The 20,825-nt window shown below is 34.5% G+C and overlaps 3 protein-coding genes across 4 annotated transcripts in view; 1 reads left to right on the plus strand and 2 right to left on the minus strand.

The window, feature by feature from the left end:
• Positions 1–454: 454 nt before the first annotated feature.
• LOC109083133 (CD209 antigen-like protein D) lies at positions 455–9,249 on the plus strand. 2 transcript variants are annotated; one of them, XM_042772113.1, is made up of 7 exons: positions 455–776; positions 920–1,021; positions 5,792–5,902; positions 6,754–6,855; positions 6,973–7,124; positions 7,224–7,324; positions 7,756–9,249. In XM_042772113.1, exons 1-7 carry the CDS (start codon positions 683–685, stop codon positions 7,877–7,879), a joined length of 786 nt encoding a protein of 261 aa, XP_042628047.1. In that variant the 5' UTR covers positions 455–682; the 3' UTR covers positions 7,880–9,249. The 2 variants fall into 2 exon arrangements, with proteins under 2 accessions (XP_042628047.1, XP_018953498.1); XM_019097953.2 differs by lacking the exons at positions 455–776; positions 920–1,021 and adding an exon at positions 5,466–5,710.
• On the minus strand, positions 8,423–15,262 carry LOC109083142 (transient receptor potential cation channel subfamily V member 5-like). The gene is made up of 18 exons (XM_042772111.1): positions 15,113–15,262; positions 14,900–14,981; positions 13,725–13,885; positions 13,307–13,404; positions 13,091–13,213; positions 12,859–12,999; positions 12,650–12,748; positions 12,388–12,563; positions 12,137–12,283; positions 11,848–11,927; positions 11,124–11,259; positions 10,956–11,042; positions 10,783–10,859; positions 9,998–10,163; positions 9,839–9,905; positions 9,491–9,759; positions 9,305–9,411; positions 8,423–9,208 (listed from the first exon to the last, which is right to left on the minus strand). Exons 2-18 carry the CDS (start codon positions 14,954–14,956, stop codon positions 8,950–8,952), a joined length of 2,250 nt encoding a protein of 749 aa, XP_042628045.1. The 5' UTR covers positions 14,957–14,981; positions 15,113–15,262; the 3' UTR covers positions 8,423–8,949.
• Positions 15,263–19,458: 4,196 nt separating this feature from the next.
• LOC109054501 (ephrin type-B receptor 5-like) overlaps positions 19,459–20,825 on the minus strand; it is a 44,332-nt gene continuing 42,965 nt past the window's right edge. Inside the window, exon 19 of the mRNA XM_042772114.1 lies at positions 19,459–20,082. Within this exon, the coding sequence (XP_042628048.1) occupies positions 19,977–20,082 (106 nt within the window). The 3' untranslated portion in view covers positions 19,459–19,976. The remainder of the gene's footprint in view (positions 20,083–20,825) is intronic.

Genomic DNA, 20,825 nt, shown 5'->3' on the forward strand with positions numbered 1-20,825 from the left:
GTTTGTATATAATGTTTTATAATGTATTTGTTTTAGTGCAAATGAGGTTCAATTCATTGTTATTTATACTTCTGCTATTATTTATATTATTCAGCAATTTTTAATAATAATATTTCAACATTTAACACTTAACCATATAGACCAGGGGTCTTGGAGGGCCACTGTCCTGCACAGTTTAGCTCCAACTCTAATTAACCTGAACTGGCTAATCAAGGTCTTACTAGGCATGCGCTGAGGCAAGTTGGAGCTGAGCTCTGCAGGACACCGGCCCTCCAGGACCGAGTTTGGAAACCCCTGATAAAGACACCAGCAACTCATAGAAACAGTGTTCGATTTGTTTGAAATTTCTTTTCCTTTAGGATAAGACATGACTAGTGGTTGAGTCATTCTGACAGTATGAAAAAGAGAGAAGTGAAGGATTTCGCGGCAGGACTTTAATGAGGAAGTTGCGGGAAAACAACCGATCATGTGTGATGCTCAGAATTATCCTGGTGTTTGAGAATTAGCATCAGGTCAGCATATTTACATGTGTGAAGCTTTTCAGTTACTCTCATTTATTCTCCAGACAGCTGTTTAGACAATAGGAAATTAAATCAGTTTTGCTAAAGAGTTTGCACTTACTGGGGCCTCAAGTTAGTCAGGAAATCGAAACTCGAGGGAATTAGCAGACAGAAGGAAAAAAATGGAAAGCAAGAAAGAGGTGGAAGTGGAGTTGGAGGAGATTGCAACGGTTGAGGAGGATAAGGAGAAAGAAAATCAGGAGAAGGAGACAAAAGGTAAAATGTTTAATAAAATCTTTATGATTCAGTCTGATTCAGCTGATTCAGTCATTATATATACACATCAATCTTGCTTCTCTTGTTTTTTTTTCATATCTAATTCTTATTTTCAACTGGATTGTCTCCAACTGACTTCGCAGAAGAGGCCATAGCTGAAGGGAATATTTACTCCACTCTCACCAGTCCGTCTGAGCATGAATATGGCGTGCCCTCTTCAGTTCGCTCTTACTCAGTAAATAAAGGTAACACACTGTTTATACACATCCAAACTTTATTATTATTATTATTACTGCATATTTCAGGCCAATAATTAGCTAGTGTCAAAAAATACTGATTTAATGATAAAAAAAATCCAGGAGGTTGATTTATGGAAAGTTTTGATTTGTACAGTTTAAATGACAAAATAAACTTGGGAGTATTCAAATAACGTATATAAATAATGCTACACTCTTAAAAATAAAGGGTTTCATGACATAGGAGAAACATTTTGGTTTCCCAAAGAACCTTTCATTAAACAGATCTTGAAAGAATCTTTTTTTTTTTTTTTTTAGTGTGAAGAACATTTTAATAATCTAAAGAACCCTATAAACTATAAAGAAACTTTCGCACTGGAAAGATTCTATAGATGTTAAACATACTTTATGCAACCATCAATGGCAATAAAGAACCTTTATTTTTAAGGGTGAATAAATAAATTTTATATATATATTTTTTTAATTTTAACATGCATTTACATGCATTTATGTGCATATTCATTATGTGATATAAGATCCAGCTGTCTCTGGTCTAAAACAGGACAAGTGAAAATGGCCAGAAAGAGGAACAAAAACAGATGGAGAAAAAACAACTGATGCAGTGGTCAGTGAAATAGAGCGAAGTATCAAACAAACAAAAAAAAAAAACATTTTGATCTCAAGATTAAAAGACGTATGTCAATGGTCTACACTGTAAAAAAAAAAACAAAAAAAAAATCTGGTTAAATCTACAGTAAAATATAGGTTATCAGAACCAAAATATGTTATTATGATAAAGTTGCATGCTTGCACACAAGTGGGATTTAGGTGACAGTATTTTAGAATATAAAAATGTAAAATAAAAATGTATTTAAACAAAACAAAGTCAAATGAAACCTAAATAAATGTTATGATTAATTTTAGGACTTTATTTTGGGATTCAAAAAGTTTGCATGCCCCAAAAGAAACTTTGTGTTCACTCACAAAACCTTTGCCTTCCTTCACAAAACCTTTGTGCTCCCTTTTAAAATTTATGCATTTGCTTGCCAAATGTATGAGTTCTTTGCAAAGTATTGCAAAGTACTGTATTTTGGACACAAAAACACAAAAGCAAATATAATTTTATTATTATTATTATTATTTTATTTTTTTGGATAATTATATCATTATAAGTATATTATTATATCACCATGTCCCTTTAGGTGTTCCATAGATTACCATGTTAATTGCCAGTTTACCATTTTTTTTTTTTGTAGCATTATTTTTTTTTTTTATGGTGGTTTTTTGTGTGTGTGTTGTTGTTTTTATTTTTATTTTAAAGTGTATACTCTTTTATAGCAGCATCTCTATCCATTATAGTTAACCTAGTGGTTTCTCATTTAAAAACATCTGTTACTATGGCCCGCATAAATTATAGATTGCTCTGTAATTTGACAAAGTCTTTATATGACCATAATTCAATATAAAAAGCATATCTGGGACATAGCTGCATATTTTGTTCTCTGGAGGACAGCCAGTATCTTGTTTTGTCCAGAGAGCACTTCAAGGCTTCAGAAGGGCAGGCAAGGACAATGGCAAGCCGCTTTAACATTTAATCTATAAACCACACTAGTATCTAAGTTAACATTACTAGTACTTATTTTTTAGATTCTAGTATATTTTCCATTAAGTACTAGTACTTATCCATTAACTACTAGTGCTCATTCTTTAGGTACTAGTGTCTTTTGTAAAGTTAGTGCTTACTCTTTAGAAAATAGTATTTAATCATTAGATACTAGTACTTATTCATTAGATACTAGTGCTTATTTATTAGGTACTTGTACTTATTCATTAGATACTAGTATTTATTGATTATAAACTAGTACTTATTCATTAGATACTAGTAACTATGCTATTGTTACTAGTGACAAATTGTAAATTTTTGCCATTGACTTCTATGGGGACCCATCATTGAGATATCAACTATTCAGATTTAACTAGTATATATTCCACTAGTGACTAGTACTTAATTTTTATATACTAGTAGTTATTCATTAGGTACTAGTACATATTTTTAAGATACTAGTACTCATTCATTAGATACTAGTACTTATCTGTTAGATACTACTTATTCATTAGATACTAGTATATTAAAAATATACTAGTACTTATTCAATAGATACTAGTACACATTTATTAGATACTAGTACTTATTCGTAATGTTATTAGTAAGATTTTTTATTTTACTAGTAAATTTTTTAATTACACTCTACTATAGCCATTTGGACTAGTCATAACATAAGACAAGTAAAAAAAGCAGATCTGACTAGTAAGATATTAATTGTTACTAGTAGTAATTACAAAAGATACTAGTGTCAAATAAATAAGTACTAGTACCTAATGAATAACTAGAAGTGTCTATTAAATAGGTACTAGTATCTAATGAATAAGTACCAGTATCTAAAAAATAAGTAGTATCTAATAAATGCTTACTAGTAATATTTAAATAGATACTAGTCTCTATTGCAATAATTACTAGTCAGAAATTAAAAGATGATATCAAAAACAGAATAACTATGACTCCCTGTTCATTTGGAGATATCTTCAACCTCATAAAGAACTAGTGAGAATGTATCTGGAGATATCTTCATTTAAACAGATGGAATACATTAATATGCTGAATTCATTTGATTGTTAATTAGGGCTAACTGGCTTTGTATGTAAGCCTAACTTGCTAATTGGTTACCATGAAAACACAAGGAAAGATTGCAAACCTGTTGTCCAACAAAAGTATAATGTTATGTTTTAGTCCAAATTCACTTCACAACATCAGTCGAGTCTTTAAAATAACATATTTTTGTGATCTAACATGGTTTCATTAAACCAAATGAGGCAGAAATCATGCCACTTTATATTATTCTATACAGTGATAAAGGCTATGTTGATTAGCATTACATTTTAAATATACTTTATTCTTATAAAAATACCAGAGAAGAGCACAGATTAAACCATATATTGTCACAGTCATTGTTTATTTTCTTCATGTTTCATCAGTATAATGCTTATCTGCATGTTATTCAGCTACTAGGCTACAGCGAAAGCTGAATGTCTTTGTCCATATAAGGGATTTCCTGGAACGTCATCAGTGAGTCCCATTTGTGGAGTTTCTGCGCAAGGGCTTCCTCTGGCTACGATTATGAATGAAAGAAATTACATTAACTGAGTACTCATTATTGCTCACAAAACTCTAATTTGGGTAAAAATAGCAAAAATAATTAAGAACTTTGAGGTAAACATTTGCAAATCCTTAAGGTTTTCTCCAGTTTAGAAAAGTATTTAAAAAAATGCAGCTATATTTATTATTTTTGTTCTTAAATAATATATATATATATATATATATATATATATATATATATATATATATATATATATATATAAATATATATATATATATATATATATATATATATATATATATATATATATATATATTTATTTATGTTTTCTGTTTTTATTTAGAAATAATAACCATAATCTTAGTTATATTGACATATTGAAAAAACATTTTTTGGGCAAATTGTACAGCCCTACAAGTACAGCAAACCTGGTGTTATTATTATTATTATTATTATTATTATTATTATTATTATTACATTTTTGGCCTTTTTTCCAAATAAAGAAAATGTTTGTCTGAAAAACATAAGGTTTGGATTTTGTGTGCCCTGTATAGAACATTAATGTAAAAACATTCAGTGTCTGTAGCACCAGTGCTAAATACAAAAAAAGTTAATGTACAGCCCTGGTATGATATTTATTGTTTTTACTGGAGGAAAAATATGTAAATAACAGATAATAAAATTGGAGTCTTATCTCCATCATGCCACCAAAAGTCACTCGATGACCAACAAACACATTAGGCTTCTTACGAAATTACAGTGTTTACAAAAACACATTTTCTATGTGCTTGTGTAAAAATAATTGTGGTTTCCTCAAAAAAGTACATCCATCTCCTTGTTTCTGTTTCCTGTCTAATCTCTCTCCTATATGTTGCTGGCTCATTAATATTCAACATACGATTACTATACTGGGCAGAAATACAAATTAAAAAAGTTCTAGTATCTATTATGTTCAGGATATCTCTGGTCTTAAAAGTTACTAGTAACTAAAAAATAATTACTAGTTCTGTTTTTTCTTGACAAGAAGAGTATAATTAAATACTAGTCACTATTGGAATAAGTACTAGTATCTAATAAATAAGAACTAGTATCTAAGGAATTAAGTACTAGTAACTTTACAAAAGACACTAGTACCTAAAAAATAAGCACTAGTACCTTAATGAATAAGTACTACTTAATGGAAAAGAAACTAGTATCTAAAAAATAAGTACTAGTACCATGAAAAACGATACTAGTACGGTTTATAGATTAAATATTAAAACAGCTTTCCACACGAGGACACAGAGGTGGTATTGTGTTACGGAGCGTCGTCATCAGACGTCTTCAAAGGCCCCTGCACGCGGTCGAACCCCCTGTAGTGCGTTATGTGCGAGATGCGGTCAAGTGCGCACTAGAATACAAAAACCTGCAGATTATTCCCCGGCCTTCGTCGAACTGAGCCACAATCGGCTTCGTATTAGCAGAAACATGTACGTAAAACTGTGCAATTTCGGCAAGTACACAAACGGCAAGTCTGACCCGAAAAAGCTGCTGCCGGATTCAGGTGATGAATGTTGCGATTGCACATCTCTTGACTTCCGTCATTTGACGGTCCATGTAACGACAAATGCATGTTTTTCTCCAGATCCATCGCAAGATATTCACCGGAAACTCCGTGTTTACCGCATCGTTTCGCTGGTTCTCTTTGTCATCTGCGTCATTTTGCTGATTGTGGTCCTTGTTCTGTTTATAAAGTGTAAGTATGACCATCTTTCATATGTACAGCGTATTCATTTAACCCTTTTATTGTCTTCGATTTAGGGCCATTTTTTGTTTTTTTGTCAAAATAAGTATCTTATGCAGCTTTATTTTTTTATTTCTTTATTTGTAAACTCGAATAAAATTTGAATGAAACTATTTTACATTTAGGGTTTAAACCTCCACACATACTGTTCTCTATGATAGGGTGCAATGGTGCTAAATGCTTGGATGCAATTTTCTCCATACACATAAACTGCTTTAAATTCATAAACTTGTTCATAGACTAATATATATTTCATTGTTTTGTGACATGAACGGCCAAAAGAAAATGAAATTAACCTGGAAAAGAGTCACATTTTTTATTTATTTATTTTTTACTGGAGTAGTATCCCTGAGATAATTAAAACTTTGAGAACAGATAAAAACACATTTTTTTTTTAAAATGGTCTTTAGACCAGTTGTATCATAATTAAGAACGATTATGAATTTTTAATGGTTTTCATGGATCACAAGTGGGTGCAGTTTTTAGAACAATCATTGGGTTAAAATTAGTATGAAAAACAACATAGTTTACCATCAGGAAAATTTAAACAAAAAAGAAAATTATACAAAATGAGAGAAAGATTCTGAAAACTTCTTGCATTAACTTGTTTCGAGATCTCCAAGATACTTTACCGTGTTACCATGTTTATCAGATGTTCAGCCAACATTCCATGGGTGTGACGTTCTGAGGCTGAGACTACTTTATTGTGGCTCCACAGTACTAAAATAACTGCAGTAACTATGGTATTTTGGTGGAAATGGTGATTTTATAGAGCTTAAATTGTTACATTATGTTCTGAACAGTGACTGGAGCGCAGCCATGTCAGAAGATAGAGCAGATTCAAAGGTCTCCACCAGAAGAGGAATGCAGCTTGAAGAAATGCCATGAGGTTTACCAACTGCCTCGTGAGTTTGTGAACAACAGACATACGGTTTTCTAAAGGTTTAAAAAAAAAATTCTCCCGTATGAAACAAATTTTTTACTTCACTTCGGTGTTTTCTTGTTTCCCCACCTAAATGCAGAGCATCTGTGCACTGAATGTGGCAAGGGCTGGCTGAGGTTTGAGAATACTTGTTACTTCCTGTCTCAAAACCGTTTCACCTGGCAGCAGAGCAGGCAGGAATGCCAGAGATTGGGAGGAGATCTTGCTGTCATCACTAATGAACGTGTGCAGGTCAGTAAATCAGTAAATATACGGTGAAATTAGAACTAACAGAACTGATTCGCATATTAGTGTATTCATATGCTTTTTGGTAATATCTCATCTCTGCAGATGTATCTGAGTAGGAAAGGGAGTTTGCACTACTGGATTGGGCTAAATCATTTGGGGACAAATGAATGGACATGGATTAACAACACTGTATCGACAGTGAGGTGGGAAAATAATTATGGTTCAAATGGGACCAGTTGTTTTTTGAAGTGCCTCCTGGGGTCTGTAACCATAAAATGGGCAAACAGTTTCTAATGATTTTTTTTTTTTTTAAATTTACACTTAACCCCCCTTTTTTCACATTGTTTAAATAAATGAGATAATTATTTTTAAATTACTGATTTGTTTTTTAGACCAAAAAATCTCCCTCTGATTCTGGACAAAACAAAAACAAAATAAGTAAATTATTTTGAAAAAGAAAACTGAGTATTTAAAATAAAGAGGGGAAAATGTGAAAAATCATTGGGAATGTTTGCCTAGTTTTAGTTGTTACAGCAGGAAAAATTTACATAAAATAAAACATTTTGTAAAATGAAGATATTTAAATGTGGTTTAGTAGCTACTGACTGACTGTGGTTCTTATGCACATGCATAGATATTGGGGAGACCTTTCCTTACCTGGAGAGTGTGCCATCCTGGCTGGAAATGAACCACCTGAACGGAGCTGGCGCCCATCTTCCTGCAGCTTATACTTACAGTACATCTGTCAGAAGATGTAGATGTCCGAACATCATCTACACTAGGGCTGTGCAAAAAATCGAATGCGATTTTCATGCGCATCTCCTCAGTAAAGGCGCTCCTGTGATTAGTAGTATATCTCCAGCAAATTGATTTTAAAATCGCAGGCGATTCTTTGTCGATTTTGAAAGCGATTTTGTGTAGCTTGTCGGTGGACTATGGCTCTGTGTAGTAAATGCCGCTCCACCTGAACCAGTGTTGCCAAGTCTGCGGTTGTTTTTCATGTCTGTGGGTTGAAGCAACCCCAATACCAATAACGTGATATTTAGCCCCTAAAATGCAAATTTTACCAAGGCAACCCTGCCAAAAAACGTATATTTTAACCCTGGGACACAATTTTTATCGGGGAACCTCCTGGAAACGCGATTGGGCTAGTTTTGGACTCGTTTTGAGAAGCAACTGGGCAGGATTTGTTGTGAAAACCTGGCAACCCTGATCTTAACGCACGTGCTGGAGATATACTACTAATTACAGGTGCGTCTTTACTAATGAGATGCGCATGAAAATCGCATTCAATTTTTTGCACTGCCCTAATCTACACCCACTGAAATCACCTATATATGGATATCATTACTCAACAAATACTCAAGATAATCATCTTTTCTCTAAAGATTCTAGTCAGAAACAGGGACGTTTGGGTCATCAACACAGCATAAAGCTTTTATTGTACAACGTGCATTATGAAGCATTATAGATGCAGTATAAAACAGTTTTAGAAATGGTCCCGTTTATTTGTATTACAGTTGCACTTATTTCTAATTGTACTGATCATTTACACAAAGTTTATTTGCACTAAATATGTCTAATGTTCACACGATTTACTGAACTGCAGATACTTTCTCTTTAAACTGTCTCTTTTGTATTGCTTAATTAAACATACATACAACATTTAACAATTTAACAATATCGATGGTGCACAGTTTAGCTTTGTCTACCCAGTACAACACATATATTTGTATATTAAAACACATAAATAACTCAGAATTACTTAACAGGAACCCTTTAAATATGTCATATCACCCAAAAATTACTACTTGATCTTGAGCCATTTTTAGATATAATTGGTATCTAGACAATCCACATTTTCTTCCTTTTCACATTCTATACTCTGCCGAATGAGCTCCCAGCATTTTTTTGGTTTCCTCTGGATTTTAGGCCTGTTTTCCACAGTAAAACTAATCTGCTGTGGATCATTTCCAGGGTCACTCTTGCCTGTTTCCTCCCTCTCCTTAGCTGGTACTCCATCCTTTGAGAACGCGTTAATGTAGCGTTTCATCTTTTGCACCAATAGGTCATTGCGATCCTCCACTCTGGAATCATGAGATATTGTTAATAAATAAGACGAATCAAATTGAGAGTGCTTCGTGATGCTTTTGTATTGGAATTGTGATGCAAGGCATCCTTACCGAAGGTACCAGCGTTCTCCAAGGCCATACGCCAGACCACAGATGCCCAGTCTTGGCCACAAGCGCAGTGGTAACTTCCGTTCAATCATCAGAGTAGTGGCCACCACCTATGGTCAGAGAAACTGATGTTTACCCAGCATGCTTTTAGAACAGTTACTGTGGGATTGTACAAGCTACACTACCAACCTGGGTCCTCCAGAGTTCATCGCGTTCCTGGGTGACCCTCCACTGTGTGTCGCTCATCATGGCGATCAGGAGGTTGAACAGGAGGATGTAAGCGACCACACTGAAGTAGATGTGGATAGTGTGCACGACTGGATGGGTGTACAACGTATGGTCCACTTGCAAATCTATCAGACCAATGCTCAGCTCAAACTGAGTGAAGATGGTGATGGGGAATGAGCGGTACGGGGGTAAAGCCGAAGGATCTTGAGTTATGTAATAGACCCACAAGCCTGAGGAAGGAGACATTATTTACATTATAGATTTGCATATGATATGAGTATCTTTTGATTCAACTGTACTTGAACTAACCAGAAGCAGATCCAATAAGGAAGATTAGGGACAACCACATGAACTTGGTCATATCTCCAAATATTGTCTGCAAAAGAACATCCACACATGTACATTATAAAGCTATACTGGGTCTACAAACCAACAAGAATGAGCAGCCGCCTCAGCAAAACCCTTCACCTTCTGAATCACAATGACATAAGGTCCCAGCATCTCAAAACCTCGGGCAAAGTACATAACATTGGACCAGCCAAGAATCAAAGCCCAAGCCATTGGCACAAGCTCTTTTGCAATTCCAGTGGTCCGCAGCACACACAAAATCACAACCAGACTCGCGTAGCCAATTCTGCCACAGAAATACAAGGAAATGAAGTGTGAGTTAATGCATGCAGTCAAACGTTTTTCATTCAACATAATAATGCAGATTTCATGCCGATTTTCCACTTATAGAGTGGTGCAGGTATGACGTCAGAACTGGCAAGACTAATTTGACGCTGGTTCCTTCTTGATTTTCCTGTTGACTTGGTTGGTGTCTCGTCATAGCTGGGGGCATGACGTGGGGGCGGAGTCAGTGTGTGTGGGGGGGGGGGGGGAATTATTTCCCCCTGACTGGAAAAGCATGGTGTTAACCCAGTGTGGCCTACATAGAATCACTTCTGCTGCTCGACAGAGCGAGATATGTAGAGAAACTGAGCCGTATTAGGTCGGACTGTCAATACAGTATTTGTGACTGGACAAACGACCCAACGGAATGGCCAGGGTGTCGTTTCCCAACATTTTTTGTGATTATATCTTCAGGTAAGAGACAGCTAACTGCAGGCCCATAAATACATGACGGCTTGTGAAAGTAAACATTTGTCATTTTGTTTCGCGTAATTTTATTAAATTGATAAAGGTATTTATTTATTGGTATATTAAAAATAATTTTAAATGTATATATATAGAGAGAGAGAGAGAGAACTTACAAAGTGATATGGAAGGGTCCTCCGAGGGCAGACTGGCCAAAATAGCGTTTAGCTCCCACTCTAAAAATACTGGGAACCTGAAAATAATTCATGATAAGGAGTGTTTTGGCATAATACCAATAATATTTTACTAGTTATAACATGTTTCTAATGTCAGAAAAAGTTTTGCTGACCTCTATCAGCAGAATAACGATGGCTCCTATGACACTGATCATTTCTCCAATTAAACGCAGGTGATCTTTATAGGTCTTATAGCTCTCCTAAACATACAAAAAGACATTAAGTTCCTGCAGATATAAAAGTGCTTTGATATACAGAAACATAAGAATAATGTTTCACACCGTAAAGCTTTTCTGCACTTTGATGGTTTTGTCGTTGGCTGCTTTGGTGTAATTCTCAGGAATGTCCTTCAGGGGGCGGTTTATACAACACAAAGTGAATATGCTAATATACAGCAGGTACACCAGCATCAATAACCTGCAATCAGATCAATACAACAACATCATCAGTGTAGCTGAAATCATAAACATCGTTTCATAGCACATCACTGCTTTCAAAGGGAAATAGGTTCTGAGAAAATCTGAAAAAAATGCTAAATATGTGGAAAAACTTGAAGCTTTTGAAGAGTCAGCTGATGAAAAACTGGTACGACAGGGTCAACATATCATAATGTTCCTTAAAACCTCCATATCACATTAACCTACATTTTAATCAGAATTAGATCAACTTTTTTTGTCTATAATATTACATTTAGACCCTAGATTATATATCTATTATATATAAAAGATAAATACATAATATAATATTTTTCACCATAAAATGTAATTTATTGACCTAAAAACAGACAAGCCTTTTGATTTTTTGTACTTTTTAAAAATTAATTATGAAATGTAGATATTTAAGTAATGTTCACTTGATTAAAACTAATAAAAATAAATTAAGTCAGCATATTTATTTTATTTGGCAGCTAAAAATATTTGTAGTTTATTAATTAAATAAAAACAATATAACTAAACTAAATGCTGTGTTTTTTTTACGTATATATAGTATATGATAGTAAGGCACCTGAAGTAATGTTTCCCATATAGATTCCACTTCAGTCTGACAAGCTGTCGAACTGGAGTCAACTCAAGAATCCTTCTGGCCTGAGACAAGAGAGGATACACAAAGCACTTTGTTTAAATAGATGAACTAAGAATAGCCCAGCTACAGCAGTTTGATTAAGTCTGATAATACTGATGATTTTTTTTCCCATCATTAATGTGTAGTGAACTGTCCCGACTTGAATTTTTCAGGTTCTTCCTGGCAGGTCCTGTTTGATGAGCTGTATTGCGTCCTGCATACATTTACACACCTCTCTTTTCTGACTGCTGACAATGATCTCAAGCACTGAGAGGTCATCCTCCCTGGAGTCAACCTCAGTGAGGTCATAAAGGTTGGAGGACAATGGGCCCAGGCTCCACTGAATGATCCGCCTGCGGTTAGCCAAGTGCTGGAAGGCCTGTGCAACATCACAAACACATCGAGCAGTGTTCTTTAAATGCTGGGAAATGTTACCATGCAATTCCATGCAAATGTGTGTTTTTGTAAAGATCTCTCTCTTACCACGAGGTTGCCCTCCTTCGCAGCAAGTTTGAATGGTGTGAGGCCTCTGTAGTTGGGTACCATGTCTAGAGGGATAGCGGGGTCCAGATCTGCATCTTGTGACATCAGCACGTCGAAAATCTGACATGCAGTTGTTTTATTGGGCTGCAAAACCAACAGATGAAGGATGGTATTACCTGTTCATGAGAGAGAGAGAGAGAGAGTTACAACCACAGATGCAGACATAAATATCAGATTGTGAGAAAAGGTTATTTCCACTTACCCAGGGAATCCTGGGCCCGAATATTAGCCCCAGCTTTTATCAGCATAGATATAATTTCTTCATTAGCCACACAACTCGCAAATGCCAGGATGTGTTCACCTACATTCACACATATTTATTTAATGCTCATCCACAACTAATAAAATAATCAGATTTAATAAAATGAATTCCAAAAAAAATTATTAATAGAATAGAAACATCCATCTGACCAAAGTACAGAAGTCCTCCTCTTCTTTTGCGGAAGTACATGCCTGTGACCCTGGGTGTCGCCACATCGCCTCCTCTTCTTATCAACTCCCGGACTAAGTTAACATTCTGGTTAACAGTAGCAATGTGAAGGGCTGTTAAACCTATCAATCAGAGCACACGTTCATGAGATCTACAAATACTTATTAAATTGCGTTAAATGTTTGAGGAAGTTTTTATTTTTTAAATAAATACCATAGTAGAGTTCAGAGGTCATGGGCTCGTTGATGAGCTCTGGTGCTCCATCCATTAATGCCACAGCCGCATGAAAATTATCATTCATCACAGCAACATGCAGAGCCGTCTCTCCAAGTTCACCTAGAATTGCACACCCAGTGTCAGATCCACATTAAATTCTGTGTTTGTCGTTCAGCGTGCCGGTACATAATGGCCACAAAAAGTGTGGTTTACCTCTCTCAAAGATATTAGTCGATGAACAGTCAAGCAGTTTCTTTATACAGGCGGCATTATTCTCCTTAGTGGCAGAAAACAGGGGGATGTCATTTACTCTGTAGAACATAAAGAGAATGACTTTTAAATTTGATAATCTTCTAAGCTATTTAATATTGAACTTAAATCACCCTTTGACTTACAGAACTAAAATATTACACTGCAAAGTTGAAACAGAAGCAGCTGTATACAATTTTAAACCCAGCCAAGACTTACAACATAAGATGTGTGTTCATTTACACAGAACCAAAGTCTAAAACCTAAACTTACAAGCACACTAGCACAGTATTCTTTTTCTGCCTTCCAAGCACTGGCATTTCCTTGTTGAAATGAAAATGTAGTTTCTAATTTATTATATTGGTAACAGTTAGTTCTTTACTTTTTGTTCTGCATGAGGAAGGTCTCATCCAACATCTCGTTCCATCCTTTTCTATGCTGAAGGCGGAACTTCAGTTGGCTCAACCAATGGTTTATCTCCCCTGCAGCAGTTCTGGAGATGGCTGGTGACATGGTTTCTGGAGGGGTTTCAGACCAAAAAGACTGCCAAGAAGAAATCAACATTGTCAGAATAAGTTAAACCACAGAAAAAGGAGATTTTCAAAAACATATGCTTAGAAATTCCTGCATAATATTTAAATTAACATGCAGGTGATGTAGTTTTCCTCCTCATCAGCGCTTTCAGCATTTTATTATAAAATCAGTATATCGTTTATCTTAATAATTAAAAAGATCCTTTAAAAGTAACAATTCTTTTTACAATGATTACACAAACTTAGATGACATCATATTGGTACATTCTAAACTAACCCTTAAATTTGTTTTGTTGATATAACGTAATGTATATATGATGATTAAAATTATTTTAGATTTTTAATATTCTATATTTAAAATTTGACTATTATGCAGCTTCTACTATTTTTAGTATTATTTTTGAATAAAATAACATTAATTTAGGAATTTAACATATCAAGCACATTTTTAGGTTAACATTCTTTTTCTTCTTCTTCCACATTTTCTTTTAAAAATGCAGAAAAACAACAATTTACCCCACTTTTATAACAAAGCAATCAGTTACAATACTGTACCAAAGATGCCAGCATTCAAAGCAATATTCACCTACCTTACAAAAATCCTTAATATGCTATTCCCGTGTTATTTTTAGTAATTGATGTACAGCATGTTTGTTTGACTGTCAGTGGACAATACAACGGTAAGCAGTCTGACATCAGTATTTATACTTATAGCTGAGTCTGGAAAGGAGGGTGGAGGACATCACACAGGTGGACAGTACAAAAGGATATAAAGAGCTTTAGGTGCCCAGTGTGTGACCCATTATAGTTCGGGACAGATTGAGACTGTTATGTTACATACTTTGTTAACCTATAACCTCAATGTTGTGTGAACAACTTTATTACTAATCTTGCTATTTAAGATGTCTTTCTTTGGATTTCTTTTTTAAAACTAATTGTTTTATTATTTTTACTTAAGTGATTTAGGCTACTTAAACATGATTTGGTCGAAAGTGGACGTAAATGGCCTTTCTTCACTATGTACCTCTATGGAGTTGCGAGATTTGTCCGTAGTCCATATTTTTCGGTCCTCGCCCATCATCTTTCACTGCGTAGCCTAACGTTACCTGAAACAAAACCATACCAGTCCACACTTTAAAAAAAAAAACACTGTGTCAAATAAATGTACAGCAAACCTGTCCCAAACCAGCTGACGGATACCAGGATGTTCTAGATGATTCAAATCAACCTTATTCACCTTTATGGAAGCGCGGGAGCTTTTTGAGGTCCAGGCCCAACGTCCGATCAACAAGCGTTTGTTCTCCTCCACTGAGCACTAACACTAGCCAGACTACTTCTCACAGTAATGTGGTCAAGGACTGGTCAGACGGATCACCACACCAGGTTAAGGCATAAACCGGTTTTCAGCATTATTTCGTAATTGTTTTCACGTCTTTCAACGTAACAGGACAGACCACTTATTTTTTTTTAACGCACTAAAGGTCGCCTCATGCTGTTTTGCACGTTCTTCCAAGATGTTAAGTCTTCTTGTAGTATCCTAAACTCCCAAAACATCGGTCAAGCTGTCTTAACGAGCAAAACACATTTGGTTAAACGGAATATTCGACGCGACCTTATTAACCGTCGACTAGTTTCGTTTGTTTTTCGGTAACGTTAGGGCTATTAGCCTATGTATTTTTCTGTAGCTGAAATGTAAAAAATGTATTTTACACAAAGTTGTCCACATAAAATAAATTTCACGTGGTAACAACAACGAACAAACAAATAAATTAATAACTAAAATGTTACTTTATTGTTTGCAACTTTCAATTAGGTCTTATTAAGCAGATGAGGAATTTTAAGACTATGTAGTTTTCCATTGGTTACAATTGTTACCATGAATAAACACACTTTAACTAAGACTTGAAAAATATTTTTAGAAAATTCATGCAGCTGCTCTGGTTGCCGGGATTAAGAGGACAAAAAAATGCAATAACACAGAGAGTGACTGTGTAATATAAGGTAATTTAAGGCATAATACATAGTGGTCAAACACCAGAGGCCTAAAAAACAAGACCTAATTGTATGTTTACATCACAAAGAAGAAATAAGTGTTTTGGTTAACCATGAAATCAGTGTGGTGGGGACGTCAGTGAAACCTGATATATTTTTCTCATCAACACTGAATATATAGGCCTACATTTGCAAAAGTTTTACATTTAGCTAAATGTTATTAACTAATGTAAAGCACTGGTCTGAAGTGAGTTTGGACCATTTAAAAAACAAATGATGACCTAAGATGGTCAGGTACATGAGTCATATTGGTCAAAAGTCTTTTAAATGGCTCAGAAACACAGGATGGGATACTATCTATAGAATGTTTGGCCACATATTGTGAAGTAATGGATGTTTTTTTTTTCTTCTAGTTGACTCATTTGTGTTGTTTTGCATTAAAAAGCACATATTTGCTGTGTGTTATTTTAGAGCTTCAATACCCAGTTAAGGCATGTGTTTGTTCTAAGATTTCCATGTGCAAATTATTGTATGTCATTTCATCCTGTCTACCACAAATGACTGCAAACAACTTATTTTGTTGCAATAATTTAATGGACAGCTTCAAGTTAAGTTCACCAAGGTCAGAGTGTAGCAAGAATGCTGAGTTTTGGTCATTATTGCACTTGAAATAGTGCAAGATTTTGCAGATTGCTTTTCACTAACACTAATGTGTGATCCTGGCAGAGCAAATATTTACAATATTCAGCAGCAACTAACAGTGTAGAACTTGTTTAGCGACCAAAAAAAGTGGGAGTGCGTGTTTTTTTTTTTTTTTTGCAACATATATAGGTGCATCTCAATAAATTAGAATGTTGTGAAAAAGTTCATTTATTTCAATAATTCAACCCAAATTGTGAAACTTGTGTATTAAATAAATTCAGTGCACACAGACTGAAGTAGTTTAAGTCTTAAGTCAGTGTTAAGTTTTCACAGTCTGTGATGATTTGGGGTGCAATGTCATCTGCTGGTGTTGGTCCATTGTGTTTTTAGAAACCAAAGTCACTGCACCCGTTTACCAAGAAATTTTGGAGCACTTCATGCTTCCTTCTGCTGACCAGCTTTTGTAATATTTTGATTTGATTTTAAGTTTTGTTTTTGATTTTGAAAACACTGCCAAAAGCACCAAAAGTTGGTTAAATGACCAGCAAACTTACCAGACCTCAACCCCAGAGAGAATCTGATGAGCTGAAGGCCGCTGTCAAAGAAACCTGGGCTTCCATACCACCTCAGCAGTGCCACAAACTGATCACCTCCATGCCACGCCGAACTGAGGCAGTAATTTAAGCAAAAGGAGCCCCTACCAAGTATTGAGTACATGTGCAGTAAATGAACATACTTTCCAGAAGGCCAACAATTCACTAATTAAAAAAAAAAAAAAAAATTATTGGTCTTATGAAGTATTCTAATTTATTGAGATGAATTGGTCGGTTTTTGTTAAATGTGAGCCAAAATCATCACAATTAAAAGAACCAAAGACTTAAACTACTTCAGTCCGTGTGCATTGAAGTTATTTAATACAAGTAAATAAGTTTCACAATTTGAGTTGAATTACTGAAATAAATGAACTTTTCCACGACATTCTAATTTATTAAGATGCACCTATAAGTGTAGTTGAGGAGGAATATGTTTTTTTTTAACATGCTGTGAATAGTCACAATTTCTCTTTTTTTATTTTTTCTTCAGTTTTAAGTCACTAAATATTTTTATGGAATATAAATGATTCTTTGATGAATAGAAAGTTAAAAAGAACAGTAACTTATTGTCACTTTTGATCACTTGAATGCATCCTAACTGCATAGTAATATATATATATATAGTCTCTCAGAATATATGCATGCATAATTATAATTATACAAATTAACAAAATGCTGTTTATAACAACTTTAGATGGCATATTAACATAACACAGCAAAAATAGCTGCATGTTTTAACTTTCATTTAAAAGAGTTATTTTGTGTATGTGGAGTTTGTGTTCATCACCCCTATCAGATCATACTCTGGTGTCATGCTGAGAATCTCGTCCACTTCCAAGTAAAGCTGACGCACGCTGATCAGTGTCTGACACATGCCATTTAGCTGACTCTGCGCTGTTCGTGGGAAATAAGAAAGGACATTTTAGCAACTGATGAGTACAGACTTTTTTTGTGGTTCAGGATGTAAATAAATACAGTAGGCATCTTTAAACAAAATCATATATATTTTACAAATTTGCACAGTAGTGGAACAGTGGTGAACAACTGTACAATCAGACAGATTCAAATATACATCCACTTGATCATACACTCCCTTTTTACACATTTTTTTTTTACACAGAAATCCATCCACACACCCAAACATACACTTTTTTCAGCAGCACCAAACAGCTTCACCTGTACTGTAAATCTGTCACACACACACACACACACACACACACACACACACACACACACACACACACACACACACACACACACACACACACAATATACATCTCTCTCTATCTCTTCACCCAGCAATTGTAATCGCATTTACTGCAACATGTATTTCACAATGCTCATATATTACAGTGTGATTTTATGCTACATTGTTTCAGGGGTGAACTTGTCATTTACAGGAACACAACTGCTAGCGGACAGGACTAGGATCGGTGGAGGGAAACTGGCTCACAGTAGCACAGATGTGCTTTTGTACGTGAAGTGATGGTCACGGGTGAGATGATGGCACATCACAGGTCTCAGTCACAGGTAAGCAGTGAACTACCGTGGCTGCAGTGTATGATTGAAACTCGCAAAACACATAAAACTTCACCATTTGAGTCTCTGCTGTAAGTATTGTATGATTATACAATACTTTATAAATCTGTACATAAAGCATAGTGCAAAAACATTTTTATGTTAATTATTTGTGTCGTTTTCCAGTAAATAATAATATCCATAAAACAATAAATTTACGCAAAAAGAAAATGGCATGTTGTGATGTATTTATTATTATTATTATTCTTTTTCAATATCTCTTGGGAAAATATTCCTTTTATTCTACTTGCACCATTGCCGATATATATACTGTTCAAAGGTTAGGGGCCAGTTAGAATTTTTTTGAAAGGAATACTTTTTTAATATTCAAAAGCAAATAATTTTAAATTGTTACAAAAAATGTATCATATGTATCAAATAAATGTTGTTCTTTTGAACTTTTTACTCATCCAAATATCCTGAAAAAATTATCACAGTTTTAACAAAAATATTAGGCATCATAACTGTTTTCAACATTGATAATAATAAGAAATGTTTCTTGATTACCAAATCAGCATATTAAAATGATTTCTGAAGGGTCATGTGACACTGGAGTAATGATGCTGCAAATTCAGCTTTTATTTTAAATTGTAATTATATTTCACAATATTACTGTATTTATAATCAAATCAGAGCAGCCTTGAGACCTCTTTCAAAAATATTTAAATCTCTCTGACCCCAAACCTTTGAACGGTAGCATGTATTTTGTTAGAATGTTTTTTATTTATTATTACAATATTTTGATATTCTTTAAGCTTGGTTTGGTTTCTTTATAGTTTAGATATTTTTAATGTAATGATTGGCAAAATACTGATTAGAAACATGACTTTTAGCAGTGTCCTTGTGGTGGTTTTTATGGGGGTTCAGTTTATCGTTTAATATGACTATTGTTTGGTTGTGTATTTAAAACTAAAACATCTAGTGCCCTTGACCACACGTGCCAACAAAGACATAACAGTCGGTTACTGTTCATTTAGAGTCTCTGATTGTCCTTGCAACTGATTGTGAAGTGTTCTTAAGGCTCAAGTTCATACTGAATGCCAGTAATTAATGAACTGATAAGAAAGTGAGAGGTAGTGCAACACTGAAGGAGGGAGTAAGCGAAAGAAGAATATGGAAGACAACAGTTCAGCAAGGAAGGGTGGGACTGATGGGCAAATAATTCATAATAAAACTCTTAATTTTCACTCAAGGCTCTTTTTGCCATCCTCATCTCTATTCCATTGTTCTTGTGGGCTGCGACAGGCTGTGGACTAGTTCTCCCAGCATGCACTGCTGTGTCATTGTGTTGAAGCATCAGACCTCCACATGTCCCTGAGTGAGGTGTGTCCTAAGCTGTTTAGCTGCATTTACGATCTTCCGCTGATGACCGAGCAGATTCACTCCTAGAGCCTGAACATCCCTGAGAGAAAAGCGATGCATTACATTCACAGCACTCACACAGAAATTGTTTGTAAATGAACGTTTCTTCAACTGAAATGGATTTTTTATCAATAGAATGTATTGGTAAGCCTTATATATAAATAACCAACAGGTAACCCAGACCTTTAGTCTTAAAATACAAATAAAATAATATTTTTCATTATAAAAATACAACTCCTTACATTTTAAAACAAATCTAAACAAAGAATGAAATAAAAACAAACCAATAATTCTCTACATAGATCTACTACTGATTAAAGGTTGGAATCATTCTTGAAGATCTACTTGAAATAAACGCTGTTCCTTTGAACTTTATATTTATTTAAAAACCCTAAAAATTGTATTACAGTTTTCACAAACATATTAGGCAGCACAACTGTTTTCAACATTGATAATAATAAATGTTTCTTAAACACCAAATCAGCATATTAGAATGATTTACGTAGGATCATGTGACACTGAAGACAGATTTGCATCACAGGAATAAATTTTATTTTTATATATATATATATATATATATATATATATATATATATATATATATATATATATATATATATATATATATATACACACACACACACACACACACACACACACACATATAAATACAGATAAATGCTGTTCTTTAGAACTTTCTATTCATCCAAGAATCCTAAAAACAAAAATTATCACAGTTACCACAAGATTTTAATATTATTACACGATATTAATGTTTTTACT

The sequence above is a fragment of the Cyprinus carpio genome, chromosome A16 (genome assembly GCF_018340385.1).
Source record: "Cyprinus carpio isolate SPL01 chromosome A16, ASM1834038v1, whole genome shotgun sequence".
Taxonomy (NCBI): Eukaryota; Metazoa; Chordata; class Actinopteri; order Cypriniformes; family Cyprinidae; genus Cyprinus; species Cyprinus carpio.

Coding starts and splice junctions, on each gene's coding strand:
- LOC109083133 (XM_042772113.1), top strand. CDS start 683: ATGGAAAGCAAGAAAGAGGTGGAAGTGGAGTTGGAGGAGATTGCAACG. Junction 1,022..5,791: donor CTCTTACTCAGTAAATAAAG/GTAACACACTGT, acceptor GTTTTTCTCCAG/ATCCATCGCAAGATATTCAC. Junction 5,903..6,753: donor CCTTGTTCTGTTTATAAAGT/GTAAGTATGACC, acceptor TGTTCTGAACAG/TGACTGGAGCGCAGCCATGT.
- LOC109083142 (XM_042772111.1), bottom strand. CDS start 14,956: ATGATGGGCGAGGACCGAAAAATATGGACTACGGACAAATCTCGCAAC. Junction 10,164..10,782: donor GGACCCTTCCATATCACTTT/GTAAGTTCTCTC, acceptor TTTCTGTGGCAG/AATTGGCTACGCGAGTCTGG. Junction 9,209..9,304: donor GGAGAACGCTGGTACCTTCG/GTAAGGATGCCT, acceptor TCATGATTCCAG/AGTGGAGGATCGCAATGACC.